Below are 23987 nucleotides of genomic sequence, written 5' to 3'. Positions count from 1 at the left end.
CAAAATAAGAAAGTCATATCAGTAAGTAGCCATTACCAGGTGCTCAAGACTGAAGAAATGCACCTCAAAGAACCATATTCTACTGTGAAAAGCAAACATGGCAGGCAATAAATATGCTCATATATATTCTTTCAAACCTAATGTCACAGAGTCTTTCACACTGATGAAATGCAAAGAATTTCCTTACACTATCAGGTAATAAAACTGTAGTTCAGGTAGAAAGGAATGTTAATTGTAAGGACAGGAAATACTATGTTATTAGCAACACTTCTGAACTGCTGTAATAAGTAATCGATGGTTAAACAGCACCATGATACTTCAAATTGCTTTGCGCTTCATATTTCCAAAGCACTTTTGAAATCAAGCATACTACATGAAGTCCTCAGAGACAAATTCGTCTTGTATACAAGTGATCTGTCATAGCTGCACAAGGAGTCTGAATTTTTAAATCTTGGCTACATCTCACCTCTCCAAGAACCAGCTGTACCATTTCTCACATACTTCTAGAGCATCCAAGAACAATATTGTTACCATACAACACATTTTTCCTCACGCTAGTATTGGAAGCCGTTTATGAAGCTACCTTGAAGCTGATTATTCCTCTCTAGCTTTACCACATGCAACTATTACATAATAGTATCTGAATATTGATAATGTATCCCAAGGAACACATATGCATCAGAAGTAATTCAGGCGTGCCTGAAATTAGACTGTCACAGTTTTAAGATAACAAGAAAGCTTCAAAGGGGCATGTAGCACGAGTCAATCTTTTTCCTGTTGGTATACAATTTCTAATCATCAATTTCAACTGATTACATATGAAAACTCCAGAAAGTCTTTGTATCTGCAACCATAGATGAACTTTCAATTTCACAGAATAACTGTCTTAACACCTTGTTAACTTTTCTCAAGGTGTTAACTTGAGATAACTGTTAAATACTGCTGGCATTTAAAAAGACAAATGTTATTCCATGGTATTTAACAGTTGCATTCCTTCCTCAAGGAGGCAGCAGTAGGGAGAGTTACAGTCTGTCTTTACAATTAGTTTAGGAAAACTACCAGTAGATATTACAGTGATTTGCAGAAATAGTGTTGCTAACCTGCATGAATATGCATTTCAGTCTCATTCCCTTGCAGCACCCCAGACTAGCTTCTGTACTGTCCCTCCACTGCAGATTCACTCCAGGTCAATACTAGCAGTAGTCGAGTCTGTCAGTTCTTGTCCAACCTTAAGTGCCCTGTTGAGCTTACTACATCCTAAGGAAATGTTCTCCTTGGTCTTTGCTCCTGCAATAATCTAACCCCTGGATTATTAGCAGTTTTAGTTTAGGAGAAATTCTCTCACACACAGAAGCTTGTTGGAAGGCACAGAAACATTAATGGCTACTAAGGACAGAGCTATATAGTCTGTGCTCTTGCTCCAGTGAATGTACTCCCTGACTCAGTGCTGGTTCCACAGCAAGGAACACTGGAGGAGACGCATGTGCAGAGTCTGCGACACTACCAGACTAATTCTGTGGAATTACATAAACCTTACATGAAACAGTGCCCTCTAGGTTCAATATTTTTTGACCTCCTTAAGAATTACTTCTGAGGGAGCTAAAATTCACTATGAATCAATTAACTGAAAGCTGGTAAGTGAAACTTAAGATTCAACTGCACTTTTTCAATCCATCTCTTGATACTTGATTTCATCATACAAAACTTTACACACAGCTTTATTGCTTTTTACAATCTTTCTCAGGCCAATCAGGTCTCTTCTACCCATGTTTGTTACACTAAAAGCATTCTATAGTGCAGATGGCTTTTTTCAGTCTGGTATCCTTTTTGAAAATAAGCAATTAGAACTGCATACTACATTAAAAGCATTGCTGAACCATGGTTTTATACAGCAGCAATGTGTTACCAGTTTTGTCCTTCACTCCTTTCCTAACATAATTTGGTATTTTATGCTAGCAACTATGGGGTTGATGTGTTCAGTAAACTATCATAGCTCAGGAGAGGCTCCTGAGAGGCAAGTCTGCCTGGCATTGATCATCACCTATGCAAAATATAATACAGGGGTTTTTTTCCCCACGCATGCAAACTGAACCTACACTGAATTGTTTGTTGGCTCATTGTCTCATCCTGCAGCCTGCCAGCAATCCTTCACATTTTGGTCCTCTTTTTTTTTTTTCATCTGATCTATTTAAAATAACCAATACCTAAAAACTTTCAGCCCCAACACTAGACAGTTACTTGCTCCCACAATTCAAATGTAAACAAGAATCAGTAACTTGGAAATGTCTCCCAGTTTCAGAGCTTTATGCATTTGGACAGAAGGTCTGAAGTCAGAAAAACATTAAACCTGGATTTTAATCCAGGTAGGTTAAATTTTTAAAGCCATTTCAAGACTCCCATACCAACTTCAGCATTCCTTTAAGAAAGGGGTGAGCTATCGGCTTCCATGCAGAGTAAAGAAATTTCTTACAGCTACAAGCCTTTCAGACTCAAGTGCACAGATGAAGTAGACCAGGTTCTTTCAGCTGCATACCAGTATTAAGATACTGGAATGCTGTTCTGAGTCTTTTCGTCACCTCCCCATAGTTACATAGGCACGTATGAGAAGTACTGAACCATACAAATGAAACCAGTCACGCATGTATGAAGGAAGGTGTAGAATACGAGTCATGTGAATGGCCCCAAGACCAGCAGGCACAAAAGCCCTACACAAAAGGGCTAAAGGAAACTCAAGTCTTTTGTCACTAAGTAAATGTTTACAAGGGCTGCCAAGGCATTAGATATGGGAGAAAACATTCACAAGGGGAATGGGTTCAAGATAAAACTTCAATATCGATGATTATACCAAGTACTTACAGTAACAACTCCACACTACCAGCAGCACTTGACAAAGGTGATGGAGGGTAAGGAACCATCTCCCAGGCCCCATGACCTAAAGCGTGCTATGAGCAGTCCTCAGGCAAGTGGTAGCAGTGTAAGATTCATTAGTTGCAGCTACTGTAGGAATAAGCACATCACAGGTTAGTCAACAGGACTGAAGGACAAATGCTTTGAACCATTCATACTCTGGGGTAGATACCTGCAGGGAGCAGAGGAAGAAAATGTTTAAGACTGCTATGAAACAAGAGCCCACTTTGCTGCTCTAGGCTGGGGGGGGAACCATCTTATTTCACACTGGAGCATAAAAGGATATATTTGTCCTCATTTTTACTTGTTTCACAAAGTAATCAAGAAAAAACACACTTTATTTCTATATCCATTTATTATTCCAGTCTGTAAAAATATAAGACTAATATACAACTACATCTAGTTTGATTTTGTAAAATCATTCTTCATTTGGTGATACCAATGTACATTATACATTAAAGTTGTAAGAAAAATACTGATATTTGACATTTTAAACAAGTTTCATTCATGTAAAAATCACATTGCAAGTAAAATTTAATTAGAAAATATGTAATATTCACAAAAATACACATGTTAAAGACAGCTTGTGAGAACATTGTCCCAAATTTAATTCAGCTGTGGAAAAAAAAAAACATATGCTTCACAGTTAGGCTTGACTTATCCAGTACCATAGCAGAACTTCAAAGTAAATGCATCTTAATTCTATTAAGAATTTGTTCTTTTTCCTATTAAGGTGCACTTAAATCTTCCAGTTGCAAGTAAGGAATGACTTTTCCCCCCACTGTACATGTACACAACATATATAACACTAGTCCAAGGACCTGTAAGTTTTCCATTCCATTTTGAAACAATTTGGATATTTTATAAATTAATTTATAAAATCTGGCTTGAAAATACAATTTACATATACAGGATACTTAACACACAGATTACATTAATAGCAGCGTAGCATTGTCAATCATGCGTAGCATCTTCACCATCACTTTGGGGTTTTTTTTCTCCTCTTTTTTTTTTTTTAGTTAAAAGATAAAATCTCTATAAAACAGTCAAGCCTTGAAGTATTTTGTTCCAGGGAGGAAACTGTATAGATGTTAAAAATTTAGGAGGTAGTGAATGAAAGGCTAGTAATATCAGCGTTATTTTAAAAAACCTTACACTGAACCCCAGCATCGTTTCTGTATAAAATGAAGTTTAGCCACTCATAATCAACCGTTGATCATCCTGAAGTAACAATTTACAAGTATTTTGTAATTAACAGTGTATGCATTAGTAAGATATGGAAGAACTTCAGAAACTTTATGGTAACTGCAGCATTAAGCAATTACATGCTGTGCAGTCTGTCATTGCAACTGCAAATACACACTTTAACAAAACAAAACATTTTTAGGTTTATTCTTTAACGTTTTTGTCATGTACCAAATTCGCGGTTTTACTACGTGTTACCAAATCTCTCTAAAACAGAACGTGGTGTGTGCCAAAGACACACTGGATTAATCAGTATCTCACATTTAGATTAACAGGCTTTCAGGAAAGGTCCTAAGAGAGTAATTCTCATGCAGTTTAGAGTAGGACCCTAGTTAAATTTCTACAAGTCCTTAATACTGGCATATATAGTCAAAATATTCATGCGTCTGTCAGGAGTACAGATTGGGTAGCACAGAGCTTGGCAGCACACTAACCTTGGGTGATCAGACCTAAGCAATAGGTTACCTTGCAACACTAACACTCCCAGCCTCAATCCTCCTGTGAGTTAATAGCTCAAAGCTATTACCCAAGCTGCAAAATACTCATGTGCCACATTAGAGCTATAACAGCCTTCCACTGAATGAAAGTGTTACACCTGTGTTAAGTGCACTACCAGTTCATTTTCTGTATCTGTGGTCCTCAGGTCTCTTCTCATCCAAGTGCCTTTATTCCTTTGCTTATTCAGAATACATTCAAGTAAACAAAAGGCACAGAAGTGCAAACTAGCATAATCAATGAAAGTCACCCTCCACTGATGGTTTCACACAGGAAGGACAGTCTTTTGATACAGGAAAAGACATTTCAAAGTAAACAATCTTCCTTAAATAAAGGAATTGTAGAGCAGCACTGTCAGAAAACATGTATAATTCAAAGTCCACATGCAGAATGAACAGTTATTTTCCTCATTTCACACTAAGTGGGTGTAGTTACTTCATTTTTAATAAGTATTAGCAAAATAAGTAGAACACTTCAAAATTCTTGCTCACACTGGAAAAGATTCCAGGGCCTCTCCATATGCACACTGAAGAAACTGTAAATGTATCTGACAAAGCAGAACTCTAACCTGTATTCGCAGAGGTCCCTTGTCTGTTATGGTAACTCTCCATGAATCAAAATGGGCATGAAAACCTTCCTTGTCATCTACAAGACTTAACTCCAGTGGTATTGACAGCCTGAAAATACTACTGCTCATCAGATATGAATTTCAAATCTGCATTTAGTGAAACTGCAGTAATTTCTGAGCATTTTTGTTTACATCATTAAGGAAATCTTAAACAGTTTTACCCTCTGATATCCTAAAAAGACTCTTACAGATACGTTAACATTAAACTTAGTCTCTTGTTAGTAAAGTTACCAGAGGTAGATATTTCCTCAAGATAGGCTGAGGGGGGAAAAAAAAAGAAAGGGGTTAGTCTTCTTTCCCACTCATCCTATCTCCTCACAGGGTAGAACAAACTTCCAAGAACCTCGACTGCTGGCTCTTGTAAGCACAGTACCACAGTACAGAACCAGTAGCACCCTACTACCTTCTTAGAGGTTGACATAGACTACAGTATCGTTGGCAAGAAGGTCCATCCATCCTTCTCCCCAGTCCTGTTAGTCCCCATCTCATTTTTCTGCCACAAATTATGTTCCCAGGGATGGGTCAACTTGGGAACTGATTGCCGAAATGGCAAAGCAGGAGATACTAAAAAGGGAAAAATAATGCTGAAAGCCTCCTCTTGTGCTTCTCCTTGTAATTGCAGCTGATCACATGCACACTTATGCACTTGCAGTATCAGGACTTGTCATTGGTGTTTTATGTATAGCAGCTTTGTACTATTCAAAACACCCAGCCAGTGGTACACAGAAAGATCAGCATTTACAGTGTAGTTCATAATAACAAATCATTTAATATCACATGGCTCAAGCAAGCTCTATTAAAAGCTTTATTCTGATTTAAAACTTTTTTTAAATCTAGGGATTTAATTTACCTTTCTAGCAGAAATCTTTATGGCCTCTACTGGGACTGTGATTTTAACAAGGATTATGTTATGTTATTGCCATAGCATTAAGTTTACATTTGATTTCTTTGACATTTACTGTGGTTGCACATTCACTTACAAAGGAACAGTCAACTTCAGAAGCCTCCACCTTCAAATCCTGGCTGCTGTCAAGTTGCTGACCACTGTCGCAGGTGCCTATTGCTCAATATGTCAGTCAGGAACTAGACCAGCCACAAACATCTCTTCCCACTCCACCTCCTACTTATTTTTCAGTTTCCTCATACACTGAGCCACACAAACAGCTCTACCAGCTAAACAGCAGCCTGGAACAGGAATGAAGTGGCCAAAGCAGCTCCATCATACGTAAGCAGCAGATGAACATGAAACCACAGGACATGAGACAGTCAACCTCACACAATAATGGAAATTTACTTCTATAGAACCGGTAGTATTCTGCATTAAAAAGAAATAAAGTACCTTTAAAAGAAAGCTGACAGCCATCTCTTAGCTATCCTTCATTTTCAATTTAAATTCTCCTCATTTGACTTCAGTCACTTCTCAGTTATCTTCCATCTTTGTGAAGTATTTACACTGAAGTGCACTATTAACTGAAGTTAGTCAACTTATATAATTTTGAACTTCTTGTATTTACTTTTTTCCCCTCCTTTTACTCTAACTGCAGTGCTTGATAGAAGGAGAGGTATCAAATGTATTATTTCTTAAGCCAAATCAAAACATGTATGGCATCCTTAATACATAGTACACCAGTGTAATTTCACAGTGTTATAATAGTTCCATCTTCTTCTAATGACTTATGATCTGAATCTTGTACTTCATGTTCCATGCTAATGCTGCCTGCTGAATGATTCAGATTCATCTCAGTGGAAGGAAGAAATCCATTCTGTGTCGGCTCATGAAGGAGTTCAGTTTGTGCCAATGATTCCAGGCTTTCACTAGTAGGTGGAGCTTTTGGAATCTGCTGTGGCTCACCACTGTCTTCAATAATAATGTCCTCTTCATCACTCTCCTCTTCCCCTTGCAAGAAATTTGCTAAAATATTTGGCGTGCTGCTTGGAAGGCTGGATTCAGTGGACTGGCCAGAGCTGCCAGAAGTCCGACTGTTCCTCACGACGTTATTTCTCTGGTTTGCTGGTCTTACTGTAATGATCAGGTTTCGGCTGTTTGCAATCATCATGTCTGTAACCTGATCAAGGCTTTTTCCTGAAACCTCTATTCCATTCACCTCCAGTACTTCATCATTGACAGCCAGTAAGCCTGTGCTTTGAGCCAGACCTCCAGGGACAAGCCTAGATATGAAAATCCCTGGCACTTTCTCTAATCCATGTGGTGTTACTCTGACACTAGAGCCGTCTCGTATATAGAATCCAAGGGGTTTGTCAGTCCCGTATTTGTAAAGTCGCACCCTGCGATGGGTTTCAGGAAGAATATCTACATCTATAATGGAAGACACTGGTCTGAAGTCCTGTGGCATGCTAATGACAATGTGTGGTTTCTTCTTGTGATTATCCGGACGTAACACATTTGATAGAACGTTTTTCTTCCTTGTCAGAGTATCCGTACCGAAGGCACTGTAGTCTGCATCTTCTGTAAGAAACAGCACATTGGTAATTAGGTCACTTCATACGTGGTCCCTATCACATTGCTATCATGTTTTAGGTTATCTAGGTTTCTGGCTTACTATGTTAGAAACTTGTCTCTCTACACATGAAACAAGAGCTTTAATGTTAAGACATTCAAAGTTTGTAATATTTTTGGTTTCCTTCTACCAAACTAAAGATAGTACAGAAAACCCCTAAAGCAAGTTAGTAGCAGCAGAGACACAAAGAACTAGAGCTGCTTTAGAGGAAGGTTAGAATGGAATGGGTACATTCCTAGAAACATTTTAATTTTACTCAGAGTAATTCCACTGGTTAGTTTTCCCTCCTCGGGCTTCAGATCATTGGAAAAGGAAGAATGAAAAAGGGAAAGCAGCCAGCGTGCCTATTATTGCCTGGCTCCTGGAAGCTGGCCAAGTGACCTGGATTCAAACTCCAGAAAGCTTGTTCCATTCTGCACCCTCCTCCCTGCCCCCATGCACTGTAGGTAAAATGGCTGAGAAGCAGAAACAAAGAGATCTTGCACACAAATACTCCAAGCCAAACCGTTCATAAAGCAATGCTGGAACTGCCACAATGTGATACAGAAGTATGCAAATGGCTGAGAGTTTTAAAAAAGAAAACACGCAAGTCATACCAATACTTCTCATTGAAGAGGAAATGCTCTATGGAAGCAATTCTGACGTCTGAAATGCCTATTAACCAAAGCAAGCTACATTTTTTCTTCTTAATATGCTATAATTCTCCAAAACCAAGGAACCAAAACACATCCGGGCCCAAGTTTCCTTGGATTTACACTTTTATTTTTGCAACGTTGTATAGATTTACTGCTCTGGATAAAATAATCAAGCAGACCTGCTTTGGTCTAACCCTGCAACTCAGAGAAATTGGGATTTCTTTGTATTATCACATTAAGATGCCATTGGTTCAGCCAAGAAAGTAAAAGACACTATACATTTCAATGTGTGAACTGAAATAACTATGGAAATGCTACCCTAGTGTGAAATTTCAGGAGAGCTGTCAATTGCTGCTGAAAAAGTACACAGTGAGAGCTGGTAAGTCAGATTTCTTTTCCCCTAGGCTAAGGCGAAGATATACAGACATGTACCAGTTATAGCTGGACTCTTCTGATACTTTAAGCAAGAGAATGAAGAAAGAAGTTCGTAAGTTCGTGAAGTCTAATGCTATTTCAGCACGTAATACTAACTCCTCCCTTCCCCAGACTCTGGGCCTGCTGAAAACTAGAAGTTTTTTTAAGAATGATTGCTCTACTAAGGAAGACTTGGACTTGGTCTTCTAAAAGAAAAAGGACAACAAAAAAAGTAAGTAATTTAAATTAGCCCACAAAAAAACACAAAGGGGTTTATCATAAGCTCACACCTTGTACCTACACAAGAATAATCACAGAGTTCATCAACGGGATTTAAAAATTGTGTCCTGATGGCAGCCTCAGTTACACTATTGTTTTTCATTGCTTAAAAAAAAAACCAATCACACCTTAAGGCAGGCAAAGCTCTTTGCTAAAGACAGACTATCTTTAGCATTAAAGGTTATAAATAAGGTTGTTAAACAACTTAACAGACACAAACAGGAATTATTTCTGAAGGTAGCTAAGTCTGTACAGCCATACCCTGGAGTCACTTTTGTGACAACATCAGTTCCTTTGGGAAAGCATGGATGCTTCTCTGGACTATTACAGCCACCCTGCAGAGTTAATTTCTACTTATGCTGTTTCTCAGATGTGGCCACCTTTTCATCCAGAGGGGTGTCTCTGCAAGCCTTACTCAATGAGCAAAGGCAGCACTAACACAAATTGTTTCATGTGTTATGTTAGACACCCCACTGCTCTCACTTCATGTGCGGCACTCACAGCACTGCAGGGATGTTTCTCTCCCACTTCATCCATGAGGCAGCCTCTGCAAAGCTGCTTCCCTGCAGCCTTGCGATCAGCAGGTAAAAACAAAGCTACATGAAGGAGCGGGCTACCAAGCACAATATAAAGTTTAAGACAAGTGCAAGGTCCTGCACATGGGATAACCAAAGAGCCCAGTACAGGCTGGGTGTCCTGGTGGACAAGCTGAACACGATTCCACACTGCGCTGCCACAGCAAAGGCAAACTGAACCCTGAAGCTGCATCCGCAGGGGCATTACTAACACAGAGAGGTGTGATCAACCCCCTGCTCAGCACTTGTCAGGCTGCACCTGCAGTAACTGCGTCCAGTTCTGGTCCTCACAAGTCAATGAAGATGTGGACAGACTGGAGAGGATCCAAATGAAGACCATGAAGGTGATCAAACTGCACTACGAGGAAAGCCTGAAGGAGTCTCTTGTATTTCAGTGCTTAAAGGATGTCGTCCAAAGGAATGAGGGTTTATTTGTCTCCTTTTGTTTTCTTTATTCCCACCCCAGTGAGATCAATCACTAGAACAACCTCCATGGGGACACAGGGAGTCCCCATCACTAGAGATTTTCAAGATTCAACTGGACAGGGTACTAGTTAATCTCATCCAAGGCCCTTTCCAACCTGGGCTATTCTATGAATTCTACAAAGAAAAGCAGGAAAGTAGAAGCAAACAGAATAATCTACACTAGCTATACTTGAAAACATTAAATGATTTTTTTTCTCTTAGTTTATTTGGGATCCTGAAAGGTTCTCTCAGAAAACGGAATTAATGTTGATCTTCAGAAAGAGAGGTCAAGAAGGAAATGTAATTTAAGGTTAAACTAAAGCAACATTAGGTCTCGACATCAACCAAGGCCTTAGAAATAGCCTAAAATCTGTTCTTCAGATGCCCAAGAATGTCAAATCAGTTGTGTTGAAGAGTGGGTTGATTAAAAACCAATCCATCCAACCAAACCAAAGTGTGTAACAGGCAGACTATGGCTGAAGTGTCAAACTGCCAAAAATACAAACTCGCCATTTACTCTCAAATGCATTTGGGGATATCTGAGTGAAGATCAGCCATTATAAACCCTGTGTTGCATCACTGAGCACTAACAGGGCTGTTTTTCCAGACAACATGGAACAATTTTTTTAATGTTTGCTTAAAATTTATGATCAAAGGAAAAAGTGTGGGAAGTTGCCCTTATCTCCACTAACAACCCATCCAACCAGTTTCAAGTTAGACATCTGGTTGTTACATTGGGAGGATTTTTGCAATTCAATGAGTTGCAATAGCTTCTCTTATTTGGAACTACAATTGCTTACAAAACAACTTGGAAAGGGCCATTGTGAAAGATACTAGGCAGAAGGGTCTTACTTTAGATCTTTCACTACTGAATACAAATACGACACTAAAAATGATGATATAGGTGAAGATTTTAGACAACCAGAGGACAATGGTGACTCAAATATAAAAATTCAGAATGTTATTGAGTGCAAAGGGTTTTTTTTCTGTCATGGATTTCCCCTTCCCCCCAGCAGTTGCATCTCATTAATCTCAAAAACTAGGCAAAACCTCTAGTTTCTCATGCAGTGCATGTTTCAGTAGTGTAAATCTCATACTTCAGAACTCCTGTTTTAAGGCTGCACAATCTATGTTAAAATCAACAAGACTGGATAAAAATATTCCAAGGACCAGGAAGACACTACATGGACGAGACATGTCATTTCGCCTCATTTCAAAAGCTTCACTTCAGTTTTGGTTTGTAGCAGTGACACATTTCTAGGCATTTAACACCACACTGCTCCAGAAGAGCTCTGTTCTGTGGGAAGTTCTCCAATAAGCCATGAGTAAGCTGGAAGTATTTCAACTGATTAGTTCCACATTGTTCAGACCTTAAGCCATATCACAGTGGGTTTTTTAGACTAAGCTCATCTGTAGAAAATGGGAAAATTGTACATGCACCATTTATCCATTTTAGAGTGCAAGCTGCTGCTGAAAGATCTGGGATATGGGCACTAACATCTAACATATGAAGCAGGCATGGTGGATGGGGCTTGGAGCAATGTGGTCTAGTGGAAGGTGTCCCTTCCCTTCACAGGGTGTTGGAACCAGATCATCTTTAAGGTCCCTTCCAGCCCAAACCATTCTATGATTCTACTGCTTTTAATACAAGAATTGGTTTAAAACCAGAAACGTGTATCAAAACACTGTCAGCTCTGATTTTCTTACAATGCTGTTCCACATGCACAGGTTCCAGCATCAAAAAGGTATTTGATTTTTAGGTTTTTCCCTCCTTAAATTTCAAGTGCACCAAATCAGATTCTTGTGAAAGAAAGAGTATCTGGTATTTTATACATTGTCATATCAAAACTATATCATTATTTGACATTCTCAGCTTGCCACAGCAGCTATAAGGCTTCTTCACCTTCATAGCAGGCCACATAGCAGGATTTCTCTTCCTGCCACTCAGGCCTTCTGTGCCTACATGCTAAGTGTGGTATGTACTAGATCTACAAACATATACACATTTCTTTTATACACATCCAATAAGTAGATTTATTGTGTCCTGCAAATTATCACAGAAACTTTGTGCTCTTTATCCAACAGTAAGAGCTATTCACAACTTCCACAACAAGAAACGAGAGTTCACAGAAAGCAGCACCCAGCTTGTCCTCCCACAACTATCAGCTGATAAAGCTTAAAACTTTTGTGCAAATCAAGTTTTCCCACAGTTACTACAGAAACTACTATCAGTTGCAAGAGGACTGGCTTTTCAAAGATTATATATCTGTATGTGAAAGAATAGATTGGAATGTGCTTTTTAAACAAAAACTGAGATCACAAAAAAAACATTTATTAGAAGAGAGGACTTTAGAAATCTCTTTCAGAAGACAAATGTACAATCAAAAATATTTAACACTGAGCTGGTGCTTTTGTTTTTAGAAACTTACTTAAATTACATGACACACTGTTGAAATAAAAGTATCCCAAACTTGCAGGCCATATGTCAAAACATTTCAGAAACTACAAAGCACCAGAGGGGAGAGTTTTTGCATTGTAACTAGCCTTAGTAGTCTAATGATACAAAACTAGCACAGACCTCAACACAAACAGTTAAAGTGACATAATTTGTGGGGAAAGAAATAGTGAAAAGTTGATGAAAACTCATCTCCAAACCTCAGTCAAGCAGCATGACTCTGTTTAACCTCTCTTCACTGCTAAGCAAGTGCTCCAAAGCAGGATTCTGCAGTACAAAGGCATCTTTGTCCTGGTACTACCTAATCAGTTTAAAGCTGCAGTGGAAAATATTTTGGCATAAAGCCAGAGGACAAGGTGTTAACTACAGATAGTGTTAAGGAGAACGTCCACATAGTGAAAGAATGAGTTTTCCCTCTGGAGTTTCAAACTCAAGGTGGCACAATCTGTATATACTCATTACATGGTGTTTAAAAACTACAGCCCACAAATGCCAAATCTGGTTTCAATTTAGTATTGTTCAAGACAGATTTTAACACGTTTTCCTGATCTGTTTGCAAGCAACACAGAGCTACCCACGCAAGTTACATTTGCAGAACCCCCAAATAATTAAATTTGAATATACATGCAATTTAGCATTTTTTAAATAAGCCCAAATTTATCATGTCTTGTATTGAGTCCCAAGTTACAACAAAACATGGATCTAGGAGTGACCTACGTTTTTTGGGAGAGGACTCAGAATAGGGATGATATTCTATAAAGAGCTGTTTAAAAACCAACTTCTTTTAATTTTCACTAAAATAAAGCCTCTCAGTGAAAAGTCTACCTCAAAAGGCACAAATGAATTAACCAAAGAATCCTGTTTTTACTATAAAAAACCATACACATGCACGACTTGCAAGAATTGTACATTGTAATTTAATAATTTTCACATGAGTTTGAAGGATGTTATAATCAAATACACCTTCTGTTATCATCTCTATTATTCTTGTATTTACAATGCAAAGTTCCCCACGTTGAACTGCCTTTGAGGGTTTGTGTGGACTGTGTCCACCCCCACCCTCCCTATTTGATCTTCAGGGAGATTCTTCTCACAGACAGAGTGACTACTATACATCTGGATTTAATTATGATACATCAGTTTAACCTTTACATTCCAGATGTCAGCAGTACCTGTTAATCTGTTAGACTGCAGAAAGAAATTCTGATAAGGGAACTGTTTTCCAGAAGCTAACAGCCACTCTTGACTTGCACAATATCAAGCTCCAGTTTAGATTTAGCACTGAAGCAGTTTAAAATGTTTTAAAGGAATCTGGCTAAATACAATTAGAAGAGTCTAAGGGGAATAACATGACTTCATATAATTACAGGATCTCTAAGTTTCTTACTACGTTAACCAATGCACAAATGCTTGGGACATCTTCTGGCTTTAATAAATTAGAAGTCAGAACAGAAAAGGGTGCTTACTCTGACATAACTTCTGACATTTTAGAGTCACATTATCACAACTGTCACTTGTTAATAAATGCAAAAGCATCTTGTTGCTTCCGTTTCAACCCCTTAAGGTGTTCTTGGATGCAACATACTAAGAAGTTAATACTATTTACTAGATTTTATTGTAGCCTTCTCATACCTTATGTTAGCTTCCCACAAATTCTATCTAGCTCCTAAATTGATAAGATAATGTGATAGAATGTCATCTTTCAAGACAGTAAAAACCCTCTCTTTTTCCCCACAGTGGCTTTTTATCAAAGATCTCAAATTCCCAACTATTATTGATAGAAATACGAAAAAGGAGAAAGTCCCATTAGAAAACGCACAGAAATTTTTTCAGATTGAAGAGAACGCATGAAAAACATAAGAAGCCTTGCAGGTAGAAGAGTAACTAGTTAGTTACAGTTCCAAAACATCACAGATCAAAGCAGCCCCATCAATATAGCATCAATAGCAGGTATTTGTTCGGATATTTGATTTTCAATTTCAGAGGTAGGGGCAGTAAAGATCTATGCAGTTGAATGAATTAACCATACCTAAACAAATTAGGCTGCACAAATTCCGATACATCTCTAACCCCTGCAATGCAGCTTTAGCAGCAAATTATCACAAATAAAATACAGAATCAAGTTATTTCCTTATTTTCCATCGAACAAACCTCTGTTCGGTATTATGCAAAGATGCTAAATGAAGCTAAAGCCTCAATTTAATCAACAGAACTATCAAAGCATTCACAACTAATTCAAAACACAGTACAGTGCTGGAAGTGCTGGACTCAGGTGCCAGCCTGCGTTCTTCATTCCCTGTAACTCCACATCCAGAAGGCTCTGGTGTCAAAGGGAAGGTGATGACAACTAATACTTTCTACACAGCTTTTCCCGATAGTGAACTCTAGGCATGATAAACTTAAGTGGGTTAATCTTATTTCTAGTTCTGTGCATTACCAATCACTTCTATTACCAAGTCCTCGCACCCGAGTAATAAGGAGTAATCCGTCATACCTTAAATAATGGTGCAGGGAAGGTACAAGGTGTTAGAAATGTAACACTAGTAACATTCAGCATTAAACATGTAACACTAGTAACAATCTAAAAACATATGGTGTTAAAATATAAACTCAATAATCCCACTCTGACAAAGTGGCTTATCTGTTCTCGTCATATGGCTACTGTAGGAGATTAAATGGAATCATAGACCCTTTCTGCCTTCAGGTGCTATTAAAACAAACAGTTAATTCCTCTGGCAATTCAGGACCGAAAACATTAAGTGTTGCTATACCACACAATCCTCAATACAGACAAAACAAACATTTTGCCAGCAACACAGCAGCTGGCAAGCAACCACAGTGCTTTTGAATATTGTTTTTGTGTCAAGCTGCTGTGGATCTTATTCATTTTTTGGAGTGGGAAAGCTGATAAAAGCTTTTGATGCTCAAGTATTTTCTAAGGAAAGTAAGTCTGGCTTAGCAACAGTCAGAAACAGTGCACATCTTTATAACACTGCTAAGTAAGAAGCAGCCTGCTATTCAAAGAGGAGTTGACTGGCTTATTCTAACAGGAACTGCATACACATGTTCACATATGTACATACAATATATGCACACTCACACCTGTATGCAAGTCAGCAGAAAACCACAAAGTGCAGAAATCAGAATTTCTTGACTTCTCTGTATTAAAACAATTTCAAATCACATTGCTAGATTTTTCCTTTCCCCTTCACATGCTCTCCTGGACAAGAACAAATACAACTTCAAATCTGGTGGGTTTTCCTTCATGAAAAAAAGTAGACACTAGAAAAATATTGAGAACTTTGTGCCTAGAGGACATGCTATTTTTAAAGGCAGACCAACAAACCGAGCACGCTCACATTTGAGGTTTGCTAATTGAAATAAGCTTGTCATTTTGAAGGTTTTGGAATGTTTTATTAGAAAAGTATGACAGGAGTAGAATATTAAACTTAGCCTTTAATTTATACTGACATTTAATACCTCGTAATAAGACTTTCAAGATTCCTTTCTATCCTGTAATTCTCATCTGATCAAGATTACAAGTTTATGTGAAAGGCATTCAACATACAGAACAAAAAGCCCTAGAGGTTTAAAGTTTATTTTCACTTGCTTATATAGAACCAAAAAGAAGCATTTGCTAGAGATTTAACTTGACTTTAACGTAACTAAATACAAGAAAAAAGCACAAAGTATAAATAGGTTGCCTGAGGAAGCTCTTGCAAAACAGATGAGTTGTGAATACCTTTCATGATCCATAATTATTACGGAATTTAACATGATGAAATAGGACTGTAGGGTTTTTTCCTCCATAAGTCACACTGGTTACTGTATAACTGGAGAAACAGATGATTCACTGGCTTCACGTGCACTTACCTTTTCTCTGAATGAAAATCCTGAGTAGAGGATTAGCTGTGGAAACTGCTTTGAGATAGTTGTCATCATTATTGATAGGCAGCAGGTCTCCGTGAATGTCCGTGTATCCTACCAGAACATCAACATTTGGTATCTTGTGCACATGCTGCAGTAATCCATAGAACTCCTCAAACTTTCCAGGTTTGGATCTCTCCAGAGAAAATCGTCGGAATTCTGCTCCAAACTACAACAAAATATATTGTACATCATTACTATGGAAATGTAACATTCTCAAGCAATAGAATGATTTGAATGTTGAACTAGAAATGATATGGAATTAAAAATGCACTAAAGATGACAACCAATAATTTTGAAGTGACAAAAAGGTCAGTATAAACTGGATTTGGTGTTTGGCTCCTCCCCCCCATTCCCAGTAATAACTTTTTCATCTTGATAAAAGAATTCACTAATACAGCAGTTTAGCATTAAGGTGACAAACTAGTGCCAAGAATAACTGCAGATTCTCACACACTCATGGAACAGCCACGCTCTCAGTAAGAGACAGAATTCATACCCAGCACTGACGTTGGTGGCTCAAAACCAAGATTATGATTAACCTCCTACGGTATGTGACTACCTGGAATTTTCTTCAAAAAAATTTCACTGCACTTCAGAACAGTACGTATGAATTGTTGTACAGCTATGGTTGACTTAGGCAAGACTGAGAAGCTTTCAGGTTCCCTGTTGTTTGGATAAGAAGTGTAAAAGCCACTTTGGCCCGAGACTACAAAATACAGCTGCTGCTTTCCAGCACAAACTCTGCAGTAAAGCTGTGGTGAGCTGATCTCAAATCAATTCTGCTCTTACCAAAAGAGAGACAGAAAGGAGGCAACCAGCCACTACTCCTCAAAAGGACTCAGAAGATCTGCCTGCATGATCAAGACTCTTGACTGCAGAGTCTCATAATACGTGGTTGTATCCAGATTCAGATTTGAAAAAAATAAAAACTCAAAACTGAATCACTGGCACTGGACTTTCAGAGGCAGGATTTGCATTTAGTCAGTATGATCATTCAAGAAAACACTCAGCTCCCCAGTCCATGCAAACGCCTAAATCACCTATATAACAAACACCTATTGATTCAGTGGTGGTAGGCATAAAACTAAACTAGGTGCAAGTGAGAAAGCAAGCATCTGATGTAGACTAGATATACTGGAGTATTAGTATGCGTAACTAGTAAAATTATAGTGTTCTGCCTAATACTGGCAGGACTTAAAGCAAATAGAATATGGGATAAAAATAACCCCAAACCCTCCATGTCAGGTACACACAACATACCAAAGATGCTAAAATTGATAGCAGCAGCTTACTAAAAGCAGACCAACTTGTATATGAACTGATCATTAGAAAACACGAAAACAAACAAAAGTCAGATGGTAGCATTTTTTTGTGAACTCTATTCTGACCTAGAGTGAAAAAAGACTTTTAAGTAATGACTTTAGTGAGTTTAGTTTTAAACAGAACAGAAGGGCACATGGAACAAAATACTGACTGCAAGTTTGAGCCTCAGTATCACATACTTGGGTATACATTACACACCACAGATATGAAGGTGCATGTTACCAAGCGCCCAGACCAACTTTTACTTCACTTTTGATAACAACCTTTTGGAGCAAAAGCAAAAGCTTTAGAGTTCTCACATACAAATAAAGGCATGAAAATAAGGAGACAAGGATGCCATTGTTAGCACATTAACACCATACTAACTCCAACAGCACAGTAGAACAAGCTACACCTACCACCACCCCATCTTCCTCACAAAGTTTCAAATAAAGGAATTAGGTGGGAACATTCCTCTTCTAGAAATACTCCACTACAGTAACATTAACTAACGATAAGGCAGGAGGGATGATTCATACCCACGAACAAGAAAAACAAAGCAAAGCCTACAGGAGGAACTCTCATCATGTCAGAAGCAGCACGCTTAATCATGACGTAAGTGAAGACTTTATCCCGTGCCTCTCAAATCTTCAGCTATGTGAAGTACGAATGCCACAGGAATTGCCCATACACTGCATCAACTGAAATTGTTTGGCTTCCAAAGACTACATAGTTTAAACATAATTCAGTAATAAAAGTTTAAAAAGCCAACAAGTCCACTTGCAGTTTGGAGTAAATATTAACTCCCCTTCAGCAAGCATGCAAAGGGCCACATTTTCAAACGTGAGGTTGGTTTTTTTTCCTCATTATTTTACACATAGTTGGTGCAAGCACCAAGAGACTAATAATCTATCATTTCCTAACATGGTATGCCATATACTCAATACTACTATAAAGCAGGTAAAAGACAAAAGTAAAACTATTTCATTTCACGGTTCATTTTAACCCCCTGAAACATTTTCATTTGATATCAGATGGTGCACTCCATCCCATTCCAGGCTGCACTTAGGGGAGATGAAAGACTGGAAAAAAGTAGCTTAAGAGAAGGCTTCTTACCTGAGCTTTTTACAAACACACACTGTTACACTGCTAACTCAATTGGGAAAACACAGCACAAGCCATGTCAGTATACTAGGAAATTACTAGAGTAAGATTTGAGAAACTTCTTTAAGTCGCCGCAACACAGCATACTGCTGCTATGCTGTAAGCCTTCAGCAACAACAGAACATGAATTACAGTAACCATCTGTTTTATCAGTATATTAGATTTCTTTCTGAAAAGAAAAGGTATTATTCAAAGTCCTAAGAGGAGAGGGAAAACCTGAATTTTGTATCTAGAGAGCTAGAAGTTTATCTGGGGGCTTTCATATCACCACTGGGAACTCTAGCTTGGGGTATAAAAGTTGATTTTCTATGACAAGAAAAAGGGCTACCTGAAATTAATATACTGTGGGGATTCCTGATGTGAAGTTCAGCCCAATTGCCATAAGTTGAATAAGCCAAACTAACAAAAGAAATTTGCTCATATAACTGCAAGCACAGCCAGGCTGTGCTGGCACAACTTTGTCAGCTAGGCAAGATTATTGATCTGCAATATCTAAATACAGAGCTATACCTCACTCATAAGCCCTCAAACACTAGACCACTCCACAGTAATGGTCCCCTTCACCTCCCACACAAGGAAGGAAGACGACTTTCTTCCTTCTCTTTAGATTAGCTTATTTTCATAAATGGAAGAGAACTCCTATGCTATATTAAATCAAGGTGCTGTTAAATAATGCATTAGTGACAAGTAGTTCTAGGAATGCCTTGAGACCTGCTACATAATACATACTTGAGAGAATCCTTGTTTATTAGAACGCCTACACATCTCCATACAAACACCAAAGAACACATCACATAGGTGATCTCTAGATATATTTTAAATCAAGGAAAACACAATGGGGGAACAGTAAGCCTAGTTTGGGGCTGAGGAAATAAGCATTTTGTTTGTAAGCACATTGTAGTGATTGTTTTCAGCCTTGTAAGAGCACAGATAAAAGACTTCCCCAACCACAGTAACAGCTGTTTAACTAATATTTGGCATACCGGGTAGACCTGTGCTTTCTGGTTTTGACCACGTGAAAAGTTAAGGCTTGAAAGAAGTCATCCTCATCCAAGCTACAGAAACAAACCATACATTTTCTAGAAGTTTCAGCACCGTAGCAGGCTATCCTTAAAAACACACACACAAGTCTTGACCACTCACTTCACCTATACCATAGCTGCTGAAACACTTGACTGGCAGGAAAGGAAGATACAGGATACAGACAGGCTGCAGATGAGTTTAAAATAAAAGCCAACAGGAGACATATTTTTCTACCAAAGGAACAAAAAAAAAAACCCCAGAAAATAAAAAAACTAATTTCTCTCAGAACAAAATTTTGCCAAAAGACTTTGCCCAACAAGCACACGAGAAAGTAACAGGAAGAATGGATGCAGATACACCCGTGAGAGAATTTACACAACTGTGCAAAGCTCTGACCACAGAAACTGTTGTATAAGCCAGAAGATACCGATACACACACAAGAAACAATTGCCAGTGTCAAATCCTCAGATAGCCTCTAAAAGAAGGCAAGCTCTATTTTAAGATAAGTTAGTCAGGGCTTACCTCTAGCAAGTAATGCAAGTTATAAGAATATGTTCTACCCCACCAAAAAAAAAAGCGCGAAAACACAGTCACCAAGTTAAATAATAAAAAAAGAAAGAAGTATAGAAACAGCCCCTAAGTTAGTAGGGGCTTTCTCTAATTCAGACAGCAGGTTTTGGAGTTTGTGAATTACGACTCTGAACACTTCTTTTGGCCCTGTTATACCAAACTTCCCTCAACCATCTACTTCTGTATCCTTTTCAGTCTATGCAGAAACGAAAGGTGCAACTCCACCAACCTGCTTTCTAAAAACACTTCAAAACCGCTTATTTCCACCCGCAAACAGCGCTCCCCGTGCTCAGCTCCCGCTGCCTCAGCCTCCTTGCAGCCGAGCAGCCCAGGAGCTGGCTGGAGACGGGCCGGGCAGGTGGGGAAAGCAGACGGCCCCCGCGGACAGCCCAAGCCCCGCGGCCTGAGGAGCGCTCCAACCCCCCCGGGGCCGTGCCCCGGCGGACACCGGCCCGTCGCCCTCGGTGTCACCAGGTGAGTCAGCAGCGCTCCCTGCCCCGACCCCTCACCGCCTCCCCCCACCGCCCTTCTCCACAGCGGCACCGTGACCAGGCGCCCCCACAGGGCAGGGCAGGGCCGGGCCGGCTCCTACCCGGCCGCCGCCGCCCGCGGCCCTCAGCGTGGTGACCAGCACCTACCTTACTCTTCACCTCCATGGTGCCCAGGCCCCGGCTGCCCGCGGCGCCGCGGTGAGGCCGGTTCATGCCGCCGGAGGGTCGGTGTCTCGTCCTCGTTCCGCCGAGCTGCGCTGCTGCGGGAGGGAGGAGAGGGACAGAAGGAGGGCGAGCGGGACAGCCCGAAGCCAACTGCCCCCCTGCAACCGCGGACGCTCCAACGATCGCTGCCGCCGCCGCCCTCAGACAGAAAAAGGGGGCGGAGCCACGGCGGCTCCTGGCACCTGCCGAGCCACGGCCAGCCGCGGGGGCGGAGCGGAGTGGCCACGGCGCCTGCGCCGCCGGGAAGGCGGGGCCGCGCACCTGCCGCTGCTGAGCATGCGCAGTGGCTGGGTGGCGGGAGGGGCCGCACACCTGCGCGGAGCTCGGCGGGGTTCCAAGATGGAGGCTGGGTCCCTGTACGGGTGAGGAGGAGGGGTGGTCGTGTGATAAGGAAGTCTTTCCCCGTATTCTAGGGAGCAGGTGTGGGATGTGCCTCGGCAACCTTCGCCCTGCAGTAGCCGGGTCTGATGTGTACACACAGGGCTGCGGTTCCCCGCCTTCTCCTCAGGCCGCTCAGTGCATCGCCCCCTGAGGCGGGCGGGACCAGGGCGCCTCAGGCGGGTTGGGGTCCTGCGGACTTAACGCAGAGCGCACAAGTGTTAGTTCGTGTGTTGACACGGTACAGATCGGGATGGAAGTTTGAACTCTTGCTCTCTGAATGCCCATCCGAGGCATAAAGATGCCTTTGGAGTTTGTTTTCATTTTAACCACAAATAACATTGTAGTATCTGCTAACATCTCAAAGTGGTTGCCTCTGTCAGAGATATATCTAACATATCAAAGGGGTATAATTCTAAGATAGATCTATTATTTTCATATAAATGTCTGCCTAGCTACCCTGAGAGAGGTGCTGACAAAACCCCTTAGTGGAGGGACCATAACCAACTCACAATCTGAAGAGGAAAGACTCATTTGTATAGTTTTATATGCAAGAAGAAAGCATGTACATTAATCTAGTTATGTCAACAAACCTTTGAAATCCAGGTCTCTCCCTAATCTATAAAACTGATAGAAGAGAACTCAGTGTGAAGTATCTGTGTGTAGATGGCTGTGAAGGGAGTTCAAACAGTTCCTCGCAGCTGAGGCTAGGTGCGAGTGTCTGTTCACTTCTCAAGTCTCAGCTGGTAGTCAGTAATTAAAAAAATAAATCCAGTGCTGAATCACTTTTAATTTGGTGCTGGTTTATGTACACCATGCCAAAGGCAAAGGAATTGCAGCTATCGCTCAAGACAAGCCAAGTTGTAATTAGTACAGAGGATATTGTTAAGTATAGTTTGCTGTCAGACAGTGTCTAGGCTAATTCAGTCTTCCCATCCTTTATTTAGTATGGTTTGGGTTTACACTGCAAAAGGATGCATGGAGAATTCAGTCTAAATTTAGATAAAGTCTGTGATCCTGATGTAATAGAGGATAGACTACAAGACTTGGATAAAACCTCTTATTTTGTCACTTTGTAATTACAAAATTGAAGCATTTGGACTGCTTTCCATTTGTTTCTTTTACAGAATGCTTTGCTTAATGAGCGATAGGAAGTCACAGAGTACAAGTGACAGAACAGTGCCTTCTCCAGGCTTTAAAAGTTATGGCTTGCCTCTTTTCTTTTGGAGAGAGGGAGGAAGAACGTCCTGAAGGTGATCTGTGCTTGAAGCCATCATGCAGTTAATTTTATTGCTATAGATTTATGAAGTATCATGTAAGATAACTTCTTCTGTTGTGCATTCCTGGCATGGTTGGAGTGCCATGTGGTGGGTGTGGTGGCATGCTTGAGGAGTCAGGGCAAATTCATTTCAAGTCACTGGAACCAGCCTAATAAAAAGTATTAATCACTGGCTTGCTTTCATCACAAGGAGCTGATGTATGAGGAAGGAATGTGATAAACAGTTTGATTTCAGATAAAGGTAGAGAGAAAGGCAAGCTTTCTGTGCCAGTTGTAACACAAGTTTATAGAGCTATTTTAGTCACAAGTTCTCTAAAAGCTGTGATTCAGAGTTGATCAAGCTATTCATGGCACGTTCAGTTTCAGCTTTTGTGAAGCTGAAAGACAGGTTGGGTTTCCTAATATGGACAGTTGGGGAAGTCTTCTGGGAAGCACTTTTTTTTACATTGTTTGTTTTGGTGTAGAAATTCAGACACTAAATCCACCATGGAGTATAGAGACATTCTTGGAGTATAGAGACTTCTTTCCCATCGGGAGACTTCCCACTTCTTAAGTGGAATGGTGTTCCATACAACCCTCTTGGGAGTTGAAAGAACACTTCCAAGAATAAAACATAGAAAATGCCAGTCAGTGTATGTTGACTGTTATCAAGGACCTGCCTAAACTTTTATTGTATAGATCAGGGTTTATGCTGATTTTGTATTTAAGATAAACTGTTCATTGTTGATACTGTCAGTGCTGGCTCAGAAGAGTATTTGTTACATTCAGTAGATTGTAATCTATTGGAGTTGATGGGAGGTTGGTTATTTTTTGATGGGAATAGGAAAAGGGGAAAAGATAAGCTTTATTTAAAAAGTTATAATAGGAATGGCATACCACACATTCTCTGCTTTCTTCAGACAAATAAAACCCCACCTGTACTTGCAGGCTTTCATTTTGACCTTCTGCAAATTTGATATATTAATCTTGCATAACACTTACAGGATCATAGAATGGTTTGGGTTGGA

At 39.9% G+C, this 23987-nt stretch overlaps 2 protein-coding genes across 2 annotated transcripts in view; one reads left to right on the top strand and one right to left on the bottom strand.

Moving 5' to 3' along the window:
• RIPOR3 (RIPOR family member 3) overlaps window positions 1-23987 on the top strand; it is a 124243-nt gene that overhangs the window by 42801 nt on the left and 57455 nt on the right. The gene's annotated exons all lie outside the window — the stretch shown is intronic.
• PARD6B (par-6 family cell polarity regulator beta) lies at window positions 6031-21403 on the bottom strand. The gene is made up of 3 exons (XM_061441369.1): window positions 21246-21403; window positions 16491-16713; window positions 6031-7742 (listed from the first exon to the last, which is right to left on the bottom strand). The coding sequence occupies exons 1-3, from the start codon at window positions 21309-21311 to the stop codon at window positions 6913-6915; spliced, it is 1119 nt and encodes a 372-aa protein (XP_061297353.1). The 5' UTR covers window positions 21312-21403; the 3' UTR covers window positions 6031-6912.

Source organism: Pezoporus flaviventris, unplaced genomic scaffold (assembly GCF_033815535.1).
Source record: "Pezoporus flaviventris isolate CSIRO_AGI_PZ_B2104156 unplaced genomic scaffold, CSIRO_AGI_Pfla_v1 ptg000213l, whole genome shotgun sequence".
Taxonomy (NCBI): Eukaryota; Metazoa; Chordata; class Aves; order Psittaciformes; family Psittacidae; genus Pezoporus; species Pezoporus flaviventris.
This window is presented reverse-complemented; position numbering and strand designations above follow the sequence as displayed.